Consider the following 17,182-nt stretch of genomic DNA (forward strand, 5'->3'; position numbering starts at 1 on the left):
CAGGCTGAAGTAGTGAAGGGGACTTGCCTTTCCGTTTCATTGTTTTGCTCTGGGTGATAACATTGGAGGCGCTGAGCTCAAAGCCTCCCCTTTTACTTCTCATTCTCAGCTCTGAAGAATGAACATCTTGTTAAAAAAAAAGTAATTTAAAACATTTGTTTCAGATCCTCCTTGGATGTATGTGCTCGAGACGAGAGAAGCAAAAGGATACTACCTCTGACCGTTTGCAAGATGCACGTTCTCCAGTGTCAGGGGAGAAATTACACCGTTACTGGTAGAGAGAGCTGTACTCTGCCTGCCTCAGTGGAGAAAGCTTGCGGAGTGTGTCCACTGTGGGGAAAATGTGATGGTAAGGGGCATTTCATATTTGTAACCATAACAATGCTAAAGTCATAGTGAAGTTTTCAGAAATGCAGCTTTCTAGTTTGGCAGCAGATCAAAGCAGATCCCTGAGGATGTCAAAGACTGAGGCTAGTCTGAGAGTGAACTGTCCTTTCCCACTGCCTTCCCTGGGAAGAGGAATGGATCAAGAACCTTCCCTGAGGGTCTGAATGTCCTCCCAAACATTATGTTCCACCTTCATGATTTTTGTTCTGTCCTGGTATTATCCATATTGTACTCATCTAAAAAAACAGACTCACACAAAAATAACAAAAATAACAATTTTTTTAAAAAAGGAAGTTTTTATCACATCCTTAACAGGAAATATCACTTGTCATAAATATTGGGTGACCGTAAAAATGCATACAATGAAATGAAACAAGTTTTGGTGATACTAGTCAGATGCTGCTCAAAGTTTGGGGGATGATGTTTCTTTGTGATAAGGGTTGTTTGGCAAGTGTTGGGGGATGTTGAAAGCACTCCAATGCCAAGCTGACACTTTCTCCCAGAAGTACTCAGAAGGATGTGAAGAGAAGAGAAAAAGAGGTACCACTTTCTCAATATTTGCTGGTGCTGTGTCCACGTAGCACTCACAGTCATCTTGATAACCATCACCGGCTGGTCCACCTCTCAGGGTTTGGGCTTTACTATCAAGGGGGAAGAGTGGAGTTCCTGGAGCCAAGTCCCTGCCCTCAGTTTCCCCGTCTGCAAATTTGGGAGCTGGACTGTGTGATCTGCAAGGTCTCTGCCAGCTCCTCAGGCCCTCCCCCTCCCGGCTGGTCCCCGCCGGGCACCTCTTCCCTCACTCGAGAGACGATGACACATGCCACTCCAGCCACGTCTGGGCCACTTCTGGTTTGGCAGTCACCACACTTGGCTGGCTGACCTTGTTACCTTTCTTCTACGGACACCTGGCTGGTATTCCAGCCTCACACCTTCTGTGCACACACCGCTTTCCTCTCCAGCTTGTTTCTGGTTGGTCTTTACCAGATCTGAGGCTTTTTGAGATTCCTGCCCTTTCTCTCAAAGCAAGTTTTATTCCAATAATTTAATAGAAAACTTACAGGTACTAATTACTATATATAAAATAGATTAACTACAAAGTCCTACTGTATAGCACAGGGAACTATATTCAATATCTTGCAATAATTCATAATGAAAAAGTGTGAAAGGAACATATACATAGCTGAATCACTATGCTGTACACCAGAAACTAACACAACATTGTAAATGACTATACTTCAATTAAAAAAAATCCATAATTCACCCCTCCCCACCCTCCAAAAAAGCAAGTTGAATTATTTTCTTGTCTCCCTGTTTGAGCCTTTTGCCCAGCTCCTTGCTGAGGTGTCCGCATTTGGTCTGGGCGCTGAAGGACCACACCAGGTTTGGGCAGCAGGTAGAGAGCTCATGAGGGGAAGAGAACTGCCCCTCTGGGTCCGGTAGGAAGCCTGGCTCCAGCCTCAAAAGCTGCTTATTCTGAGTGGAGCGAAATGCCTCCCTTTCCTGGTCCTGCTGCTTTTCCCGGAGGGCGGGGTGGGGGTGGGGGGATGTAATCAATTGTGTCACGCGAGGCAGAGGCGTCCAAAGCTCTCCAACCACCGCATCGTGACTTTGGATGGAACGCGCCTTGCCTCTCCCACCTCTGCGATGTGCCTTCAAGCCTCTCTTGCTTCTTATTGCAGCCCAGAGCAGCAAATGTGTCTGCAGAGCCGCCTCGGAGTGCGAGGAAGAAGGGTTTAGTGTCTGCGTGGATGTGAACGGCAAGGAGCGGACGATGACAGAGTGTGAGGCCGGGGTCCTGAGATGCCGAGGGCAGAGCATCTCCGTCACCAGCATAAGGCCCTGCGCCACCGAAGCGCCGTAGCTCCCGGTGCCCGTGGCCGTGCTCGGAGTCCCCCAGCCGCTGTGGCCGAGTGGAAACCTCCGCACAACCGGCCCGCAGACAGCTTCTCAGCGCGCAGGCACGTTCTTCGTCCTTGCCCTGAGGTCCATTTCTCCCAACTCCCAGCCGCCTGTATAATCACGCAAACCTTTGTTTTCCCAAATCTGAATCCAGGTCTTCTTTTTCTTCTTTTTCTTAAATGTCAGTCAGGATGAAGGATATTGATGAACCTTTGCAGGAACTAACTGGGTGTTCTTGGAAAAATTGCTAATTTTTCTCGCCCTTGACTTTTTAATCTGAAAATTACAGGATTAGACTGGAGAAATCTGAATGCTCTGTGATTCTTTTTAAGTATGATTGACTCTGCCCTTGGTCAAGAGTACACTCTCTACGTTGATTCGGAAAACAGAAAGATTAGAGAGGCTGGCTTCCCTCAGTTAAAACCAAATACGAAGGGGACCTTGAATGGAAAAAGTCAGATATGATTATTGCATCCCAAGAGGTAATCTCAGACTTCACCCTATTGACTCAAGCACCACGCCTAGGGATCGCGGATGTGTGAGGAGATTGAACCATGGTCGTGTCAGAGTGAGATTCATCACGTAACGGTTACAGGGGCACCTTCTACCTTCCTGTCTGACAACAAATACAATTCAGGCTTCTGTCTGGGGCTTTTCTTTAGTGTGTGCCAAACACGAGACCTGCAGTTTGCCCCCCTCCTCCCCTCTGCTTTTGTAGGAAGCATCATTCGTGCCTCAGCTATTGAGGGATTGCGTATTTGGGAGAATGATGTTCTCTAAAGGGGACACACAACTATTTTTCAGGGGGCTCTACAGGTAGATCCTGAAGCATTAGCCTTCTGTTTCTTCCCTATTCATCTTTCATCAAAACAAAATAGCAGCTGTGGGAGGTGAAATGAGTGGGCTTCAATGGAATTTAAAAATGTGCTTTTATATATAAATAATATCTGTACTTTTCTGATACTGATAAATATGTTTCAACAAAACTTTAGTTTAAATACTGATTAAAAAACTCATTAAAGATATTGTCCTTTGAAACGGAAAAATCTGTGTTATGTTTAATTTTAAGGAATCTTTCCATGAAGAATAGCTAATGTGCTTTTAAAAAAATATTTTTAAATTCTTTACACTACTTTATTCAGGTATGATTGACATGTAAAGAGCTGTACGTGAGTGCGGATAAGTATACATCCGTGAAACCATCACTGCTATCAGGGCCATAAACATATCCAATTATCTCCCAAAGTTTCTTCCCACCCTCATCGTTGTTTTTATAATGGTAAGAAAACTTAACATAAGAACTTCCCTCTTCAGAGTATTGTTAGCTGTGGGCACTGAGCTGTGTAGTAGATCTCTCGAATTCACTTATCTTGTGTAACTGAAACTTGTTATCCTTTGACCATCACCTCCCCATTCTCCCTGGCCCCCAGCCCCTGGAAATCACCATTCGACTCTCAGCTTCCATGAATTTGACTATTTTAGATACTTCAAATAAGTAAGAATACAGTTTTTATCTTTTTGTGTCTGGATTATTTCACTTAGAATAATGTTTTTCCGGTCTCTTCATGTTGGGATAAATGGCAGAATTTCTTTTCTTAAGGCTGCATAGCATTTCATTGTATGTATACACATTTTCTTTATCCAGTCATCTGATGATGGACACTAAAGTTATTTCCTTACCTTGGCTACTGTAAATAGTGCTGCTATGAACCTGAGAGTGCGGGTATGTCTCTGAGATCCTGATTCCAATTACATTGGATAAATACCCAGAAGTGGGATTGTTTGATTATACTTTCTATTTTTAGTTTTTTGAGGAACCTCCATACTGTTTTCCATAATGGCAGTACCTATAAGTTCCTGTCTGAAGTTTTAAGTCTGATCTAGGTCCAGCTTTATATATCAAATTGTCCTTTGAGGAAAGATCCAGATATAATATGTGGAAGTTACATGTTAAATTGATTGAAGAAGGCAAGTTTAAATTGATTGAAGACAACAGCATCCAGACAATCCAGAGGTCAACTGCATTTGTTAAAGGTTATTATGGGGTTACTTTCTACCCTGGGTAGGGGGATAGGTTTGAAAAGTCCAGGCTTGGAGGCAGACCTTGAGACAAAGAGTTGAACAAATAATTTATTTGGGAGGAGACAGATCAGTATCCTTCCCCGAATTTCTCCTTTCATCTTAAGCTACATGAAGTTAAATGTGTACTACTTATGTCCTGCCACCCTCCTTTCCTAACTAATACCGAGGAAATGGTCAGCATTATCAATGCTGTAAGAGAATGAGGTCTGAACGAAAAAAATTAATTAGCAGATTTGACAACTAAGAGGTTTGAGAAGTAAGTTCACAGAATTAGTGAAGGAGAAGGAAGGGCTGGGTGAGTAGTTGGTGGAGAAGGAAAGGACCAGTGAATGAGGTTGCAGAGAGATTCTGTCTTGAAATACTAAATTTCATGCCTTTTTTTTTTCTTTTCTAAACATCCTTATACTTGGCCTCTCCTCTAGTTAGACAGAGACACTCACAATTGTCTATGAGAGAAGTGGGATAGTGGCAGCAGGACTGCAAGAGGAAAGTTACTTTCAACATTGTCTTTGAAAATGTTTTGAAACTTCCAAAATAAGTTCTAGAATATCTAAAGAGAAGGCTTTGAGGAAAGCTGGGAGGATTATTTATGTTATGAAAATAGACTGCAAGGAGAACAGAGGGAGTGTGAGCATCTCCCCATCTGCCCCGCTCTTTGCCTCAAACCAGGTAAGGGCCACCTGGCTGGGCTGGGCTCTAGCCTTGGAGGAGAAAACAGAAAGTGCTGAAGTCAAAGTCATCAGGACCTAGTGGCGGACACAGGGAAAGGAAGGAATCAGCTGGTGCATTAACCAGCATCAGGGAGCTATGTGGGAGACAAGCCACATCCTACAGACCATCACTCACAGTTTAAGTGGACACTGTAAGTCATCCAGGGAAGAGAAGCTGCTTTGGAAGTTCTAATTGTGGCGGAATATGCCTTCTTGTGACTCCACACATTTCCTGATAATTGACCAACAGAAGTGCTGCTTATCAATGCCCTGAGATTTACTGAGCCCCATCCTAACTGCTCTGTATGTAACCTCCCTCCCACCATCAACAGTCCAGGATGCTTGGAATCCCCTTGAAACAGAGGGAGGGTTCTTGGTATTCAGATGGGGGAAGGTGGGGTTGCGGACTAGCTGACAAATTTCTCCTGGAGCCCTGAGTCGCCTGCCCAGCAACGAGCCAGGTAACTGGCTAATTTGATTGAGGGCTCCCCCTTTCAGCTAGGCAGCTCGTGGCTAATCCCAGCTTCACGTGGGACTTGTGAGCCCATCCTGTTGTTAAGTAGCCACCAGAGCTGTAGGTGCTGAGAAGCTGGTTCACCCAATGTTATGGAAACAACAGACCAGCCAAGAAACAAGCACCACTCGGAGGGTTGGAATACTCAGATTTATTACGCCGGTGGGCTCAGAGGGGCTTCTGCTCTGGAGCTCTAAGCACCTTCAAGACGTGTGTGTGAGGTTTTATAGGGTTAATTATAAGCGTGGGATTTTTAGCCAAAAGGGCGCAAACAGCTCAGCAATATCACAAAAGGGAAGCAGGGAATCAGTAAACTAGAACTTTTCTAATAAGAACAGATCAGTTACCAACACTAATTAAACTTAGATTTATGAGTTAGGCCCAGCAAAACTCAGATCAGTAATCGACACCTGTTACACTTAGATTTACGAGTAGGCCCAGCCTGGCTTTTCCTTCACACCAACACTTCCTAAAATAGCTTCTTATGTGTCTGCATGTAAAATGTTAATCACTTTTCCTTTTGGCTAAGATAAGTATATTAATCAATATTTTTTGAACCCCACAGTTTATCATTTGCTCTATATTTTCTTCCTATACCTACCCAACTTACACCCCCATACACACCCATACTGACCCACCATAGGCATCCGGATTATTAGTAAGATGAACATAACAGCTAGTGAGGGCGGCCACCATAAACTTGAAGGTAAGATAAATTAAGGTGCAACATACTCTTGGGTGTTCAGGTGTATTTACGACTCTTTCTCTGAGGTAGGAGAGGGGGAGGAGAGACAGAAGAAAAATGAAAAGGAGAAGGAAGAGAGGGAAAGAGAGAGAGAGGGATAGAGAGAGAGGGACAGAGGTGGGGGGGAGAGATTGGAGCATTCTCAGGATAGAAGCAGCAGAATCGAGCAGCCACATTAATCCTACTACCTAACAGTCCACTGAGCTTTTTCTCCCTTCATAGACTAGTTAAAGGCTATTAATACTTCAGCTAGAAATGGAATGAACTGTTCTCTTTCAGAACACTGAAAGCAGAAAGAGAAAGCAGAAAACACTGAGCCAGAAAGCAGCTGCAGTAGGAGGCAATTTCCGTTAATATCTGAGAAACCAGAGGTGTCTGCATGCCTTTCAATTACCTCGGTCTTTCAGGCAGTTCACTCGTTTGGGGATGGGAAGGCTGATGGCGTGATAGGAGTCCCTGCTGTGACAACCAAAGCGCCTACAATTTGTCTTTTTATTTATTCCTGTCAGGCCAAGCTCCAAATTTATACTCAAAACATCAATCACATAAAAATTTTGCTTTTCAGCCAAGGGTTAAGAAGACCAGATGGCAAGACTGTCATTGTTTCAGAAGGGGTGGGCTGAAGGGAGAAGGTAGGCAGAAGAAAGAAAAATAAAATGTTCTTTTTGATTCACAGGCTGAGGACAATTTCCTGTAAAAGGAAAAACATGAAGAACTGTGCTGTTATCATTGTTGTTTCCAGGCAGCCCTGTGAGAGGGGACTGGTGCTGAGTTCTGTGGGAGGGCCCTCAGGCCTATAACCGATCACTGATGCTCAAAACAGAGAAGCACTGACTGAAAGAATAAAGCCAACTTGCCGCTGAATGAGGGTCCATTACGGAGTGATCTGCCAACCAAGTTGGCTGGGAACACAGACACGCCAAAGGAATTTTCTGTAGCAGTGAAATGGAATTGTCTCATCAGAGGAAAGTCCTACCAGACATCCTAAGGAGAACGTGATTAGCGTGAAAGTCTTAGGGCTGGTGTGTTATCAGATCACATGCAACTCAAGTACGCACCATGACGCAGTGAATGAAGGGTTCCAGCTGAACCCTAAGTCAGGAAGCTCTTCTCTGCACAGATACCGAGTGCTGGGGGGGGGACAAAACAAAACAAAACAGAACAAAACCCATGGCTTTAGTAAGCAGGGAAATCAAGAAAAAATTTCCTGGAAATACATTGCAATGTGATTTAATCACCATACCAATAAATATTTAATTCATGCTGTTAACAACAACAACAAAAAAAGATAGAGCCTCTTTTTGACCACTGTGCAGCTGAGGTGTTAGAACGCTGGTCAAGCTAATCCTCGGGATTTACTTCTGAGACTATTTGGAGGAAGTGGTAGGTAAGGCAGAAGGAAGGATTTCTTATCTTGTGTTTTTCGGTGGCTCCCAAATCAAAAAAGAAGCTATGAGTCACATGTATTTAGAAAATGTGTTCTCCAAATTTATCTTGCTTTCAGGATAACCACATAATTCAATAAATAAAATCCAGGACAGTGTGTCCAGAAGGAATACAAATAAGTAAGATTGTTTTGTTGGATAAATAAAGTTTGACAAAGTAGAGATAAGAAGCAAACGCCATTTTTCAGGTCATGACTTGGCGATTTTTATACATACAGACCCAGACCCAGACCCAGGCACAGGCGGAGACGTGCAAGTTTTTGTGATGAATCCCACCGTCCTTCCCTCGTGTGGCTCTGGACTCTAACAGTGTTTTCTATTGGCCCAGTTTTGGGGATACCTGCAATAAATCTGAAAGAAAGAGAAATTCCAAGAAACGATAATTCCCAGACTGCAGCTATAGAAAATTGCTCATCAGAGAGTTGCTCTCTGTCAAGGACATAGATCAAGGCCCCTGATGAGCTCTGGGGTCGTTGCTACCACGTCTCACTGACGTGCGTTCTCCAGGTCTCTGCTTAGGTTAATCTGAAGGATGGTGGTGGGGTTGGGACTACATCAGGTAATAATAAAACACTGTGAGATAATCTTTGCTGTAATCTTGGAGTCTCTGGAGGGCCCCAGAAGATGCGCCTGGTCTTCTACTTTATCTTTTAAAACTATGGAGGTGCAGGACAATTCCAATTAAGCAATCCCCATGGCTTCGTTCTCTGGGAGCCTATTTCTTTCTTCCCATCTGGGATATTTTGTTCTCCTCCTTTCTGGTAAAACTGCCTTCTTAGCAGGGTCAGCCAAGCTAAACGTCCCTGATTTACCAGCAGAACACTGGGCTCTCCCTGTTGGGTTAGAGGGCAGAGTACTGAATTGCAAAATAATGTGATTCAGAGTGCTTCCAAGCAGTGCTAGCCCATTAGGCAGTCTGTGAACATCACAGAATCTCTATCCTAAAGTAAACACAAGTTGAAAAATGATTCCATGTGCAAATAAGAGAGAGGCAAGCAACGGGAGAAAGGCTGAAAAACAAATCTGTAATTTCTTCAAGAGTACTCGACCATCCTTTTCTTCTATGACTTGAGTTCCCTGAGACGCTCAAGAAGTCTTTCTGCCCTGAGTAACATGCCTGTGTTCTAACCATACGGATGAACCGTGAAGGGGCCACTGGAGGACTGACAGGCACCAAGAGGGGCTGGTGGCAGCTCTCTGAGAGTGAACAGTAGTGGTTGGGAGGGGTTCATAGAAATAAATGTTGGGGAGAGCAAGTAGATCTAAATTTCTCCCATCACACAGCCTCACGTGGCTTACTCTGAGTGATAGCAGAGCAAGTAAGAAGGCTTTGATGAGGAATTGCAGTGAGTAAGAAGCAGTCAGGGCAGGAATTACCTGCTACTGAGCTGGGATCTTCAGACTAGAGAGGCCACCTTATCATCAGCCCCCCGAGAATGGCCACCACATTCCCAGGGCAAGGGACACGGCCACATGGGTCGGGAGTGGGATCAGCAGCTGGCTTTAGGTGCCAATCACTGAGTTTATGTTAAACTGTGCAATTCTTATAGTAAATCTGTTAATATTGTTCACATTTATATTATATAGTTAACATTTACTCAATAATGATTCTGTGTGAAGTTTCTAAGTGCTTTGCCTGTATGTTTTAATCCATTTAATCCTCACAGTAGCACCTTGAGGTAGATAATTAGTAGCTCAATTTACAGGTGTGGAAATTGAAGTACAGAGAGGTTAAATGTTTTTCCCAAGTCACACAGCTAGAAACGGGTGAAGCTGGAATGTGATAAAATGAGTCTTGGATATCCTTGTTGGGGTGAATCCTTCTAAGATTAGGGTTTAGATAAAGATTCAGTTGTGATCGGTGTTTCACGTGACCATTCTACCTAATTTCCACCAATCAATAGTAAGGAAGCCTCTTTTCTCGTTGCCGAGATGGGTGGAAAGAGATGGTGGGGAAGGACATATGCAGAAAGTCTTGTGTCAGTGAACTTAGACTCTTGGTGAGAATGTCCTGTTGTTCTGGGTGACTCAGCCCAAATTCTGTGATGACTCTTTGCCCCATGTTCTGAAGTCATTTTGTGCAATACTGTAGCTACTAGCTACATATGGCTACTTAAATTTAATTAAACTTAAAATAAAAAACTTAATTCCTCAGATGGACCAGCCACATTTCAAGTGCTCAGTTGCCACATGTGGCTGGTCTAATATGAGGAATTAAGTTTTTAATACCATATTGGTCAGTGCAGATATAAAATATTTCCACCATTGCTAAGTTCTATTGGAAATGTCATTTGACTTAAAATAACCTTCCAACAAGTCAACTAAACCCTTATCTCTTGCCTTCCTTTTCTTGCTCTGTTTCATGGGTGTTATGCTTAAGAATAGCTTCTGCTCCATTAAGAATTTAATGAAAGCCATTACCCAGAAAATGTACCTATGCAATTATACACAGAAATTTGCATTTGACTTCAGTGGGATCATGGACTCTGTATGTAATAGTTACCCACCCACCGGGGCATAGCAAATTGCCTTAGGACTTAGTGGCTTAAAACAACATGGATTTATTATCTCATACAGTTTGGTGGCTCAGGAATTCAGGAGTGGTTTAGATTAGTGATTCTGGCTCAGGACTCTCATTAGATTGCACTAGAGTTGCCAGATATAGCAAACAAAAATGCCAGATGCTGAGTTAAATTTGAATTTTAGAAAAACAACAAATAATAATTTAGTATAAATGTGTCCCATGCAATAATCAAGACATATTTTTACTAAAGAAATATTCATTGTTTACCTGAAATTCAAATTCAACTGGGCATTCCGTATTTTATCTCCTAATCCAGTCAGTGTGTTAACTGGGGCTCATGGATTCATTTTGAGGTGGCTCATTAACGAAACGAGCCTAGCAAGTTAGCTTCGGTTGTTTGCCGGAGGCATCAGTTCTTGGCCACACAAACCTCTATTTGGGCTGCTTGAGTTTCCTTATATTAGCAGCTGGCTTCCTCCAGAGTGGGTGATTCAAGAGAGTGCAATACCATTTATGACCTTGCCTTGGAAATCACACTCTCTCATCTCTGAACTATTGTATTTTAGTTTTGTTTTGGAGGGGGAGGTAATTAGATTTATTTACTAATTTTAACAGGGTTACTGGGGACTGAATCCAGGACCTCATGCATGCTGAGAACGCGCTCTACCACTGAGCTACACCCTCCCCCTTGAGCCATTTTGTTGATTGCACAGGTCATTTCTGTGGAGCATGGGAGGAGAGCACAACACCAGCAGGCAAGAATCACTGGGAGCCGTCTTGGAGGCTGGCTCCATCCTCTGGAATTTGTACGCAGATGTCATAGAATATAAGCTCCATAAGTGTAGAATTTTTCTATTTTGTTCCTCATATTTGTAGCCCAGTGGCTATAATAGTGCCTTATAAATTGATGGCACTCAATGAGTATTTGTTACATGAATGAAAAAATGGACTCTGGCCTAAAATCTCTGAACAAAAAGATTCCTTTGGTTCCTAAAAGGTTTTGTAGAAACAAAAGATGCTTTCCCAAAGGGCTTGAGGACGAAGGGATTAGGACATAGGTAAAAGGAATTTGTAAAGAGATACATCAATTTAATAACGTTGTAAATGTGTGCCAGGTTCTGCATTAGAAACTTCTTTTTATGTACATAATTTCCTGTAGGTGACCTTTCAGGTGTTCATTGTGGAAAAGAGTAAAGAATTATGATTCAGATGCTGTGGAGAAGGTTAACACATGCACACCCACACACACAATTCAAAAGGAGGAATGCTTTAGGACAAAAATGGAAAGGAAACTATGAGATTTAGTAGAATGTCAGAAAGGGTTTTTTTTGTAGAAAAACACCCCGTGTGGTCTCGAAACATAAATTACAACTTAAGAAAGAACAGACAGGTTAAAGTTTGTTATAAGACTATTTTTTTTAGAAAGGGAAGAGTGAAGGTCGTAATTCAAAGCTGGCAAAGATGTGAGACGAAAAGGCTATGTGTGGAAACAAGCAGTGGTCCTTTTCTTAATGGCAGCAGAACTGTTTCACGTTCTGTCCTGTTTTGATAGCCACTGGGAGGCAAGCTTCCCAAGCCCGGAGGCTAGCCTATGCAAAGCTGTGAAGGCTGTCCACACTCAGATCACAGGTTTCCCCTCAGGTGCATTGGTGCGATTGGTTTTCACTAATGGGAGACCCTGGAGGGTAAGGAATGCACTACCCCCTCAACATCTCCACCCCAGGTGCCATCTCTTTCCTAGAGGTGCTGCAGTTTCGTCAGTTACGAGGATGGAGACAGGAGTCAGTTACAGAAAAAGCCTAGCAGTTTATTTCCCAATGGTTTACGGACGGATGCTTGTCTCTTTATACCTTCTCAAGAGGGTCTGCAAGGCAGCTTCCGCTGCCCTCTGGACGCTGATACAGGGGTCTTGCCGAAGTGCCTGGAGCCCTGAAATGGAAAGATTAGAAACATCCAGTGAATGAGGAAGCCAAGGCCCAAGTTCTGCAGCACAGTGAGGCCCCCACTGAGGGCCTATGCTGTGTGGGGCTCAGGCCCTTGGGCTCACGTTTTACCCTAACATGTAGGGTCTAAAGCCACAAGTTGAGAATCTATTTTAACATTAAAATAAGGGAAGAGAAGATCCTGACCTTGTGGTCACTAGGCTTACAATTGGAAAATCAAGGTCTGGTGGGAAAGACACCCACAGCGAAGTGGAGCCAGGTTGCATTACACTCTGGAGAAATTCCAGTATCTAGGGAGTATCAGAGGCGATTGCTAATGGGGACACTATGATTTTTAACTTCAGGGCTGACATGGAACTTGGATCATCATTGATTTCTCTTTCTCTAAGAACTTGACAGTGCTCTGGGCAGAAGCCAGGGTTGGTACTCACGCGTGGTCAGCTGTTCTCTGTCCAATAACTCCACATATTGGTTGGTCAAATTAAGAACGATAGCATCTAAAAGCAGCAGGAGGAAGTTACTGGTTTCATTATAGAGGAACAGGCCATGAAAAGCAGGTCAGGTCAGACTCTGCACTTGGTTGTAAGTTAATGTTCTGGCTGGTGACTGAACAAGCTACAGACTCCCTCTGCATCTCCAGGAGGATGTGAGGGTGACATCTGCTGGGTCTTGAGTGCCACGGCTGGAAGCTGTCAGCCACTCACCATGGATTTGGGAAAACTCACACTATGTCCTCTAGGGGGCACCAGTTGTCAGGGTTTCAAACATGTGTAAGCTATGGGCCCTGTCTTCAAAAAGTTTGCAGTGCAGTTAGGGAGGGTCACACACACGATCCATAAGGAATCTCAGGCTTTAACCCAATCTTAAAGGTGGCCAACTGAGTGGGCCTGTTCACGGTGCGCTGGATTAGTTGGAACAGACTTAGAATTTCCTAATAGAGGCATCCTCTGAGATTCACTGACTTTCCTCCTTTATTTTACAGATCAGACCAAGAGGCAACACAGAGATATGAACTGTCCAGAATCACACAGCAGAGCCAAGGTCTGCTGGCTCCTGCACCCACACACTTTCTACTAGGATCATATTGCTACTAAAGCTCTCAGCTTGAACTGAGCTTAAAGGTTGACTCCAGTTTAATCTTAAGGGATAATGCAAAGGAAGACATTGAGGCGAAAGCAGCAGGCTTGGAGCAAAGACTTGGGGTAAAGAAAGAGCAGTGACTTGGAACCAGGAGAAACACAGCAGGCTATGTTTTCATCTGCAAAAGAGAACAGGTTCTTTGGAGGCAAAATGTTGCAAGACATGAAATGGATTCCTTTCTGGCTTTTTTTGTTTTGTTTTTTGGTGTCTTTTGGGTCATGCCAATCATGCCAGCATTCACGCTGGGGTAGCTTCCAGACAAAGCACAAGGTGCAGACCTAGGAGTGTGGAAGGCAGACATGCCCTCACCTGTGAGTTTGACGGCCGCGCTCCTGATCATCTCCCAGCTGCTGCTGAAGAAGGTGAATGAGTGTGTGTGGAGGATCCACAGGATTTCTTGGTTTTTCTTTGCCTAGAAGAGAGATGTGTGTTACAAAGAGGGCAACTGGAAAGTGACCTGTTGTGAAATTCAGCATCCTAGAGGTCCTAAGGAGAGACTTCTAAAGGCCAGCAAGCACCCATACAGCCATTAATTACTCTGTTCGAAGATGTCTTACGGCTGTTTCATTCTCAATTTAATCAGCATGGCACTGGGGCTTTGGGACAAATCAACAGATGTGTTTCAGGAACTGAGAACGGATCACAGTTGGGACTTGGGTAAAGAACAGAGGGTAATGTGGCAGGCCACCAAGAATCCTTCTAGGACAGTTCTGGCTCTGGCCAGGATTCCTTGCTATGCTGTTTGCCTTCTGGGATTTGTCTGGACTCTTGTCTGGCATTTTTGGAAGCAGCTTCTACTGCACACTCACCAGTTTCACACAGAATTGCCTATAGAAATCCCTGGCCCTTGGTAGATCTTGACCGTCAAGGAGATGATCTAATACCCCATAGAGTTCCTGGAGACCCAGAAATGGAATGCAGATGATCAGGACTTCTCGGCACGCCTGGAAAACAGTTTTCTGCGTCACGGTCCATAATGCTGGATCCCCTTCCAGAAGGGGAGAAATACTGACTGGTGTGTTGGGAAAGGAACAGTAAAAGTCAGTGACATGCGGGGCTTCACACTCAGTGCTGCCACCTTCCCAGTTTCAAGGATGGAAACGCAAACTCCAGAGGGGATGGCAAAAAAGCCCCCAGGATTGGTGAAGTGGTTTCAGGTTCATTTGAGAGGGGAGCCTTCAAATCTGGCTTCTGGTCCAGGAAGACTAGGCTTCCCAGCACCTCTTGGCCATGGGTTTGTGGGGAGGTACAGGCTTCTGTGCAAGGGCCACTTACAGTCCCGATCTTGGGATTGGGATCCCAGAGGTGGAGAAGGAATGAAATCATGCTCTTTTTTATTTCTTCAGCAAAGAAGATCTTCCACTTTCTTCCTGTTAGGCGTGCCAGATTCTCAAATAAGAGGATGGCGGTCAGCCTCACATCATCCTGCTCCTGTGGTGACAGAGGCATGTTGTGGGTGAGTCCCCCATGCAGGCCACCCGCTGCTGGTGGCCCCCACCCCGTCCCGCCCTGCCCCACTTCAGTAAAGGGAGGCTGGAACCCAGCACTGATGCACACCTGTCATAACCCTGTGGATTCTAAGAATGCTCACCCAGCAGCTTTTACCCACACGAGTTTAAATGACCACGGGTCTGGGGTGTAAGTGATACCGTGGAGCTAGAGGTTTGGTTTCTGCTTTTCAGTAGCTGATGGGGAACCGTGACCACAGGAATGAGAAACAGGGAGTGCTGGCAGCTAGGGATGGTTCTGTTTATTCTGTATTTTACACAAATTAGCCTGATAGCATCATTAGCCTGAAATTAGGAGGCCTCTGATCTAAATTGCCCAAGGCCTAGGACTCCCTCAGAGACCCCAAGTACTTTCCAAAGGGATTATAGGAAGCTCAAAAATCTGGGCCTTGGGTGTCAGAGAGGGAGGATAAACAAACAAGAGCTTAGCTGTACTCTTGCATATGTGACGTTATGGAGCCCCCCGCCTGCCGTCCAGGAGGGTGGGTGATGCTTTTTAGCAGCAAAGGAAAAGGTGGTAGAGAAAGATGGCCTTCTAGGATCTCAGACACCTTGTTGTTGTGGTCCAGAGTTCTAACAGACTCTGATGAATTTTCTGGAGGTTTTCTTTTTTCATCCTTTTTTCTTATTTTTTTTTTGTGGGGGAGGTGACCTAGAAAAGTAGTTTAACATACCCATATGAATGCAGAGGGATGGAGGGAAAAGTCATTCTGAATAGCAGAATATTATTTCGATTAGCAATGAACAAGGGCAAACAAAAAAAGCACTCCCATGAATTGAGAGGAAGGAGTTAATTTTTTTTTAATGGTAGAAATTTTTCATTCTAGAATTCTGTTCTCATTCAAATTACTACAAGAGGAAATAAAGATATTTTCAGATCAGCAGATCTGAAAGGTCTGCATCTGAAGGATGCAGAACTACAGAACAGAGGAGTTAATTTTGATGGCAAAACAAAATGTATAAGAAGTGGGCGCGTCAACAAAATGCTGTGAAAAAGGAACTTAATAAAGGTCTTCCATAACAAATAAAGATGACTTGTTGAGAAAAGTCCAGAAAAGTTAACTGAATACATGAGCTGGGACCTCACAGAATGGAAATCGAAGTAGAAATGTGCCTTAAATGCACCAGGAGTAAGGTCAGGGTATATTTTTAAAAGGTCTCTTTTTAGAAAAAGAAAGAAAACCAATAGCAAAGTATCCAAAAGGTAGAGAGGTATCCACTTCTTAAAGAATTTTTTGAATTTTCTAAAATCAATGATCTAATGCTAGGTCAAAAGAGAATCAGCCAATTGGGATGATGAAAAAGCAGAGAAGAGAAGGGGCAAAGTGTTCTGGGTGCCAGGAGGGATCTGAGGGTTGAATGTCCTTGTCACGGAGATTGAGGTGCTGGCTCAGGGTGACAGTGTGGGGAACAGCAGTGCACAGACTTGGAGCCTGGGACAGCAGCCACATTTGCTGTTCTACTGTTTCATCAAAGTGTGGCTGTATTCTGAGATTTTTCAAGAAAGTGCTTAAATATTGAAGAAAAGAAAGGAAAAACTTGGAGGTTGCAGAGTTGTATGCTTAATCTATAGAAAAATACAGGGGCAAAATATCATCGTTAGATGCAGAAAGAGAGCATAATGAAGACTCAAGTTTTGTCAAACTTGACTTTTATGTGAATTTGATGAAATTGATACCTACTAGGAATGAGAAAGTTCTAATCTAACAACCAGAGAGACTTTAGATTTTTCTCCTCTACAATAAGACAGAAATATTCTCTTGATCACAAAACTCATGGATGGACTTGTGATCATTGGAGGCTCAGATCCAAGAGAGTTACTATCATTGGATCCACAACAGCCCAGGGAAACCTAGCAGGTGAGGCTCTGTATGGGCGACTTCAGCCCTTTGTTGGTAAAGATTGTCATCTGTTATCTGTGTAATGAAAACAAAAAGAACATCCTTGTTATTTTACAGAAGATTGAGATCCCAGTAAGTACACTTGAGGACAAGATGAAAATTAAAAGTAATACTGGTACATTGGAGAAAGTAGTTGGAAACCAGCAGAAAGCGGCTCTCAAAGGCTAGGTTTAGGCTGGACACAAACAAGGGAAATGGAAAATCACAAAAATGGAGGACTATTGACTGCGGGCATGCGTGGCAGACTGAAATCTGGGGGTCTGTGTGGTTAATCAATTGCTAAGGAGTCATGAAGAAAGGGCACGATTAAAAAAATTTTGGAGAGAATAAATAGAAAAAGATTGGACTTGAGAGGTAATTTTTCTTTTGATTCTATTCAATACT

General features: G+C 43.6%; 2 protein-coding genes across 2 annotated transcripts in view; one reads left to right on the forward strand and one right to left on the reverse strand.

Moving 5' to 3' along the window:
• Positions 1-3,332, forward strand: part of C7 (complement C7) — a 47,671-nt gene extending 44,339 nt beyond the window's left edge. The window contains exons 17-18 of the mRNA XM_006193051.3: positions 165-349; positions 2,067-3,332. Of these exons, the coding sequence (XP_006193113.1) occupies positions 165-349; positions 2,067-2,248 (367 nt within the window). The 3' untranslated portion in view covers positions 2,249-3,332. The remainder of the gene's footprint in view (positions 1-164; positions 350-2,066) is intronic.
• An 8,756-nt stretch (positions 3,333-12,088) lies between these two features.
• Positions 12,089-17,182, reverse strand: part of MROH2B (maestro heat like repeat family member 2B) — a 59,421-nt gene continuing 54,327 nt past the window's right edge. Inside the window, exons 38-42 of the mRNA XM_032468249.1 lie at positions 14,665-14,820; positions 14,199-14,333; positions 13,699-13,801; positions 12,681-12,746; positions 12,089-12,235 (exon numbers count right to left, since the gene is read on the reverse strand). Of these exons, the coding sequence (XP_032324140.1) occupies positions 12,129-12,235; positions 12,681-12,746; positions 13,699-13,801; positions 14,199-14,333; positions 14,665-14,820 (567 nt within the window). The 3' untranslated portion in view covers positions 12,089-12,128. The remainder of the gene's footprint in view (positions 12,236-12,680; positions 12,747-13,698; positions 13,802-14,198; positions 14,334-14,664; positions 14,821-17,182) is intronic.

Source organism: Camelus ferus, chromosome 3, assembly GCF_009834535.1.
Source record: "Camelus ferus isolate YT-003-E chromosome 3, BCGSAC_Cfer_1.0, whole genome shotgun sequence".
NCBI lineage: Eukaryota > Metazoa > Chordata > Mammalia > Artiodactyla > Camelidae > Camelus > Camelus ferus.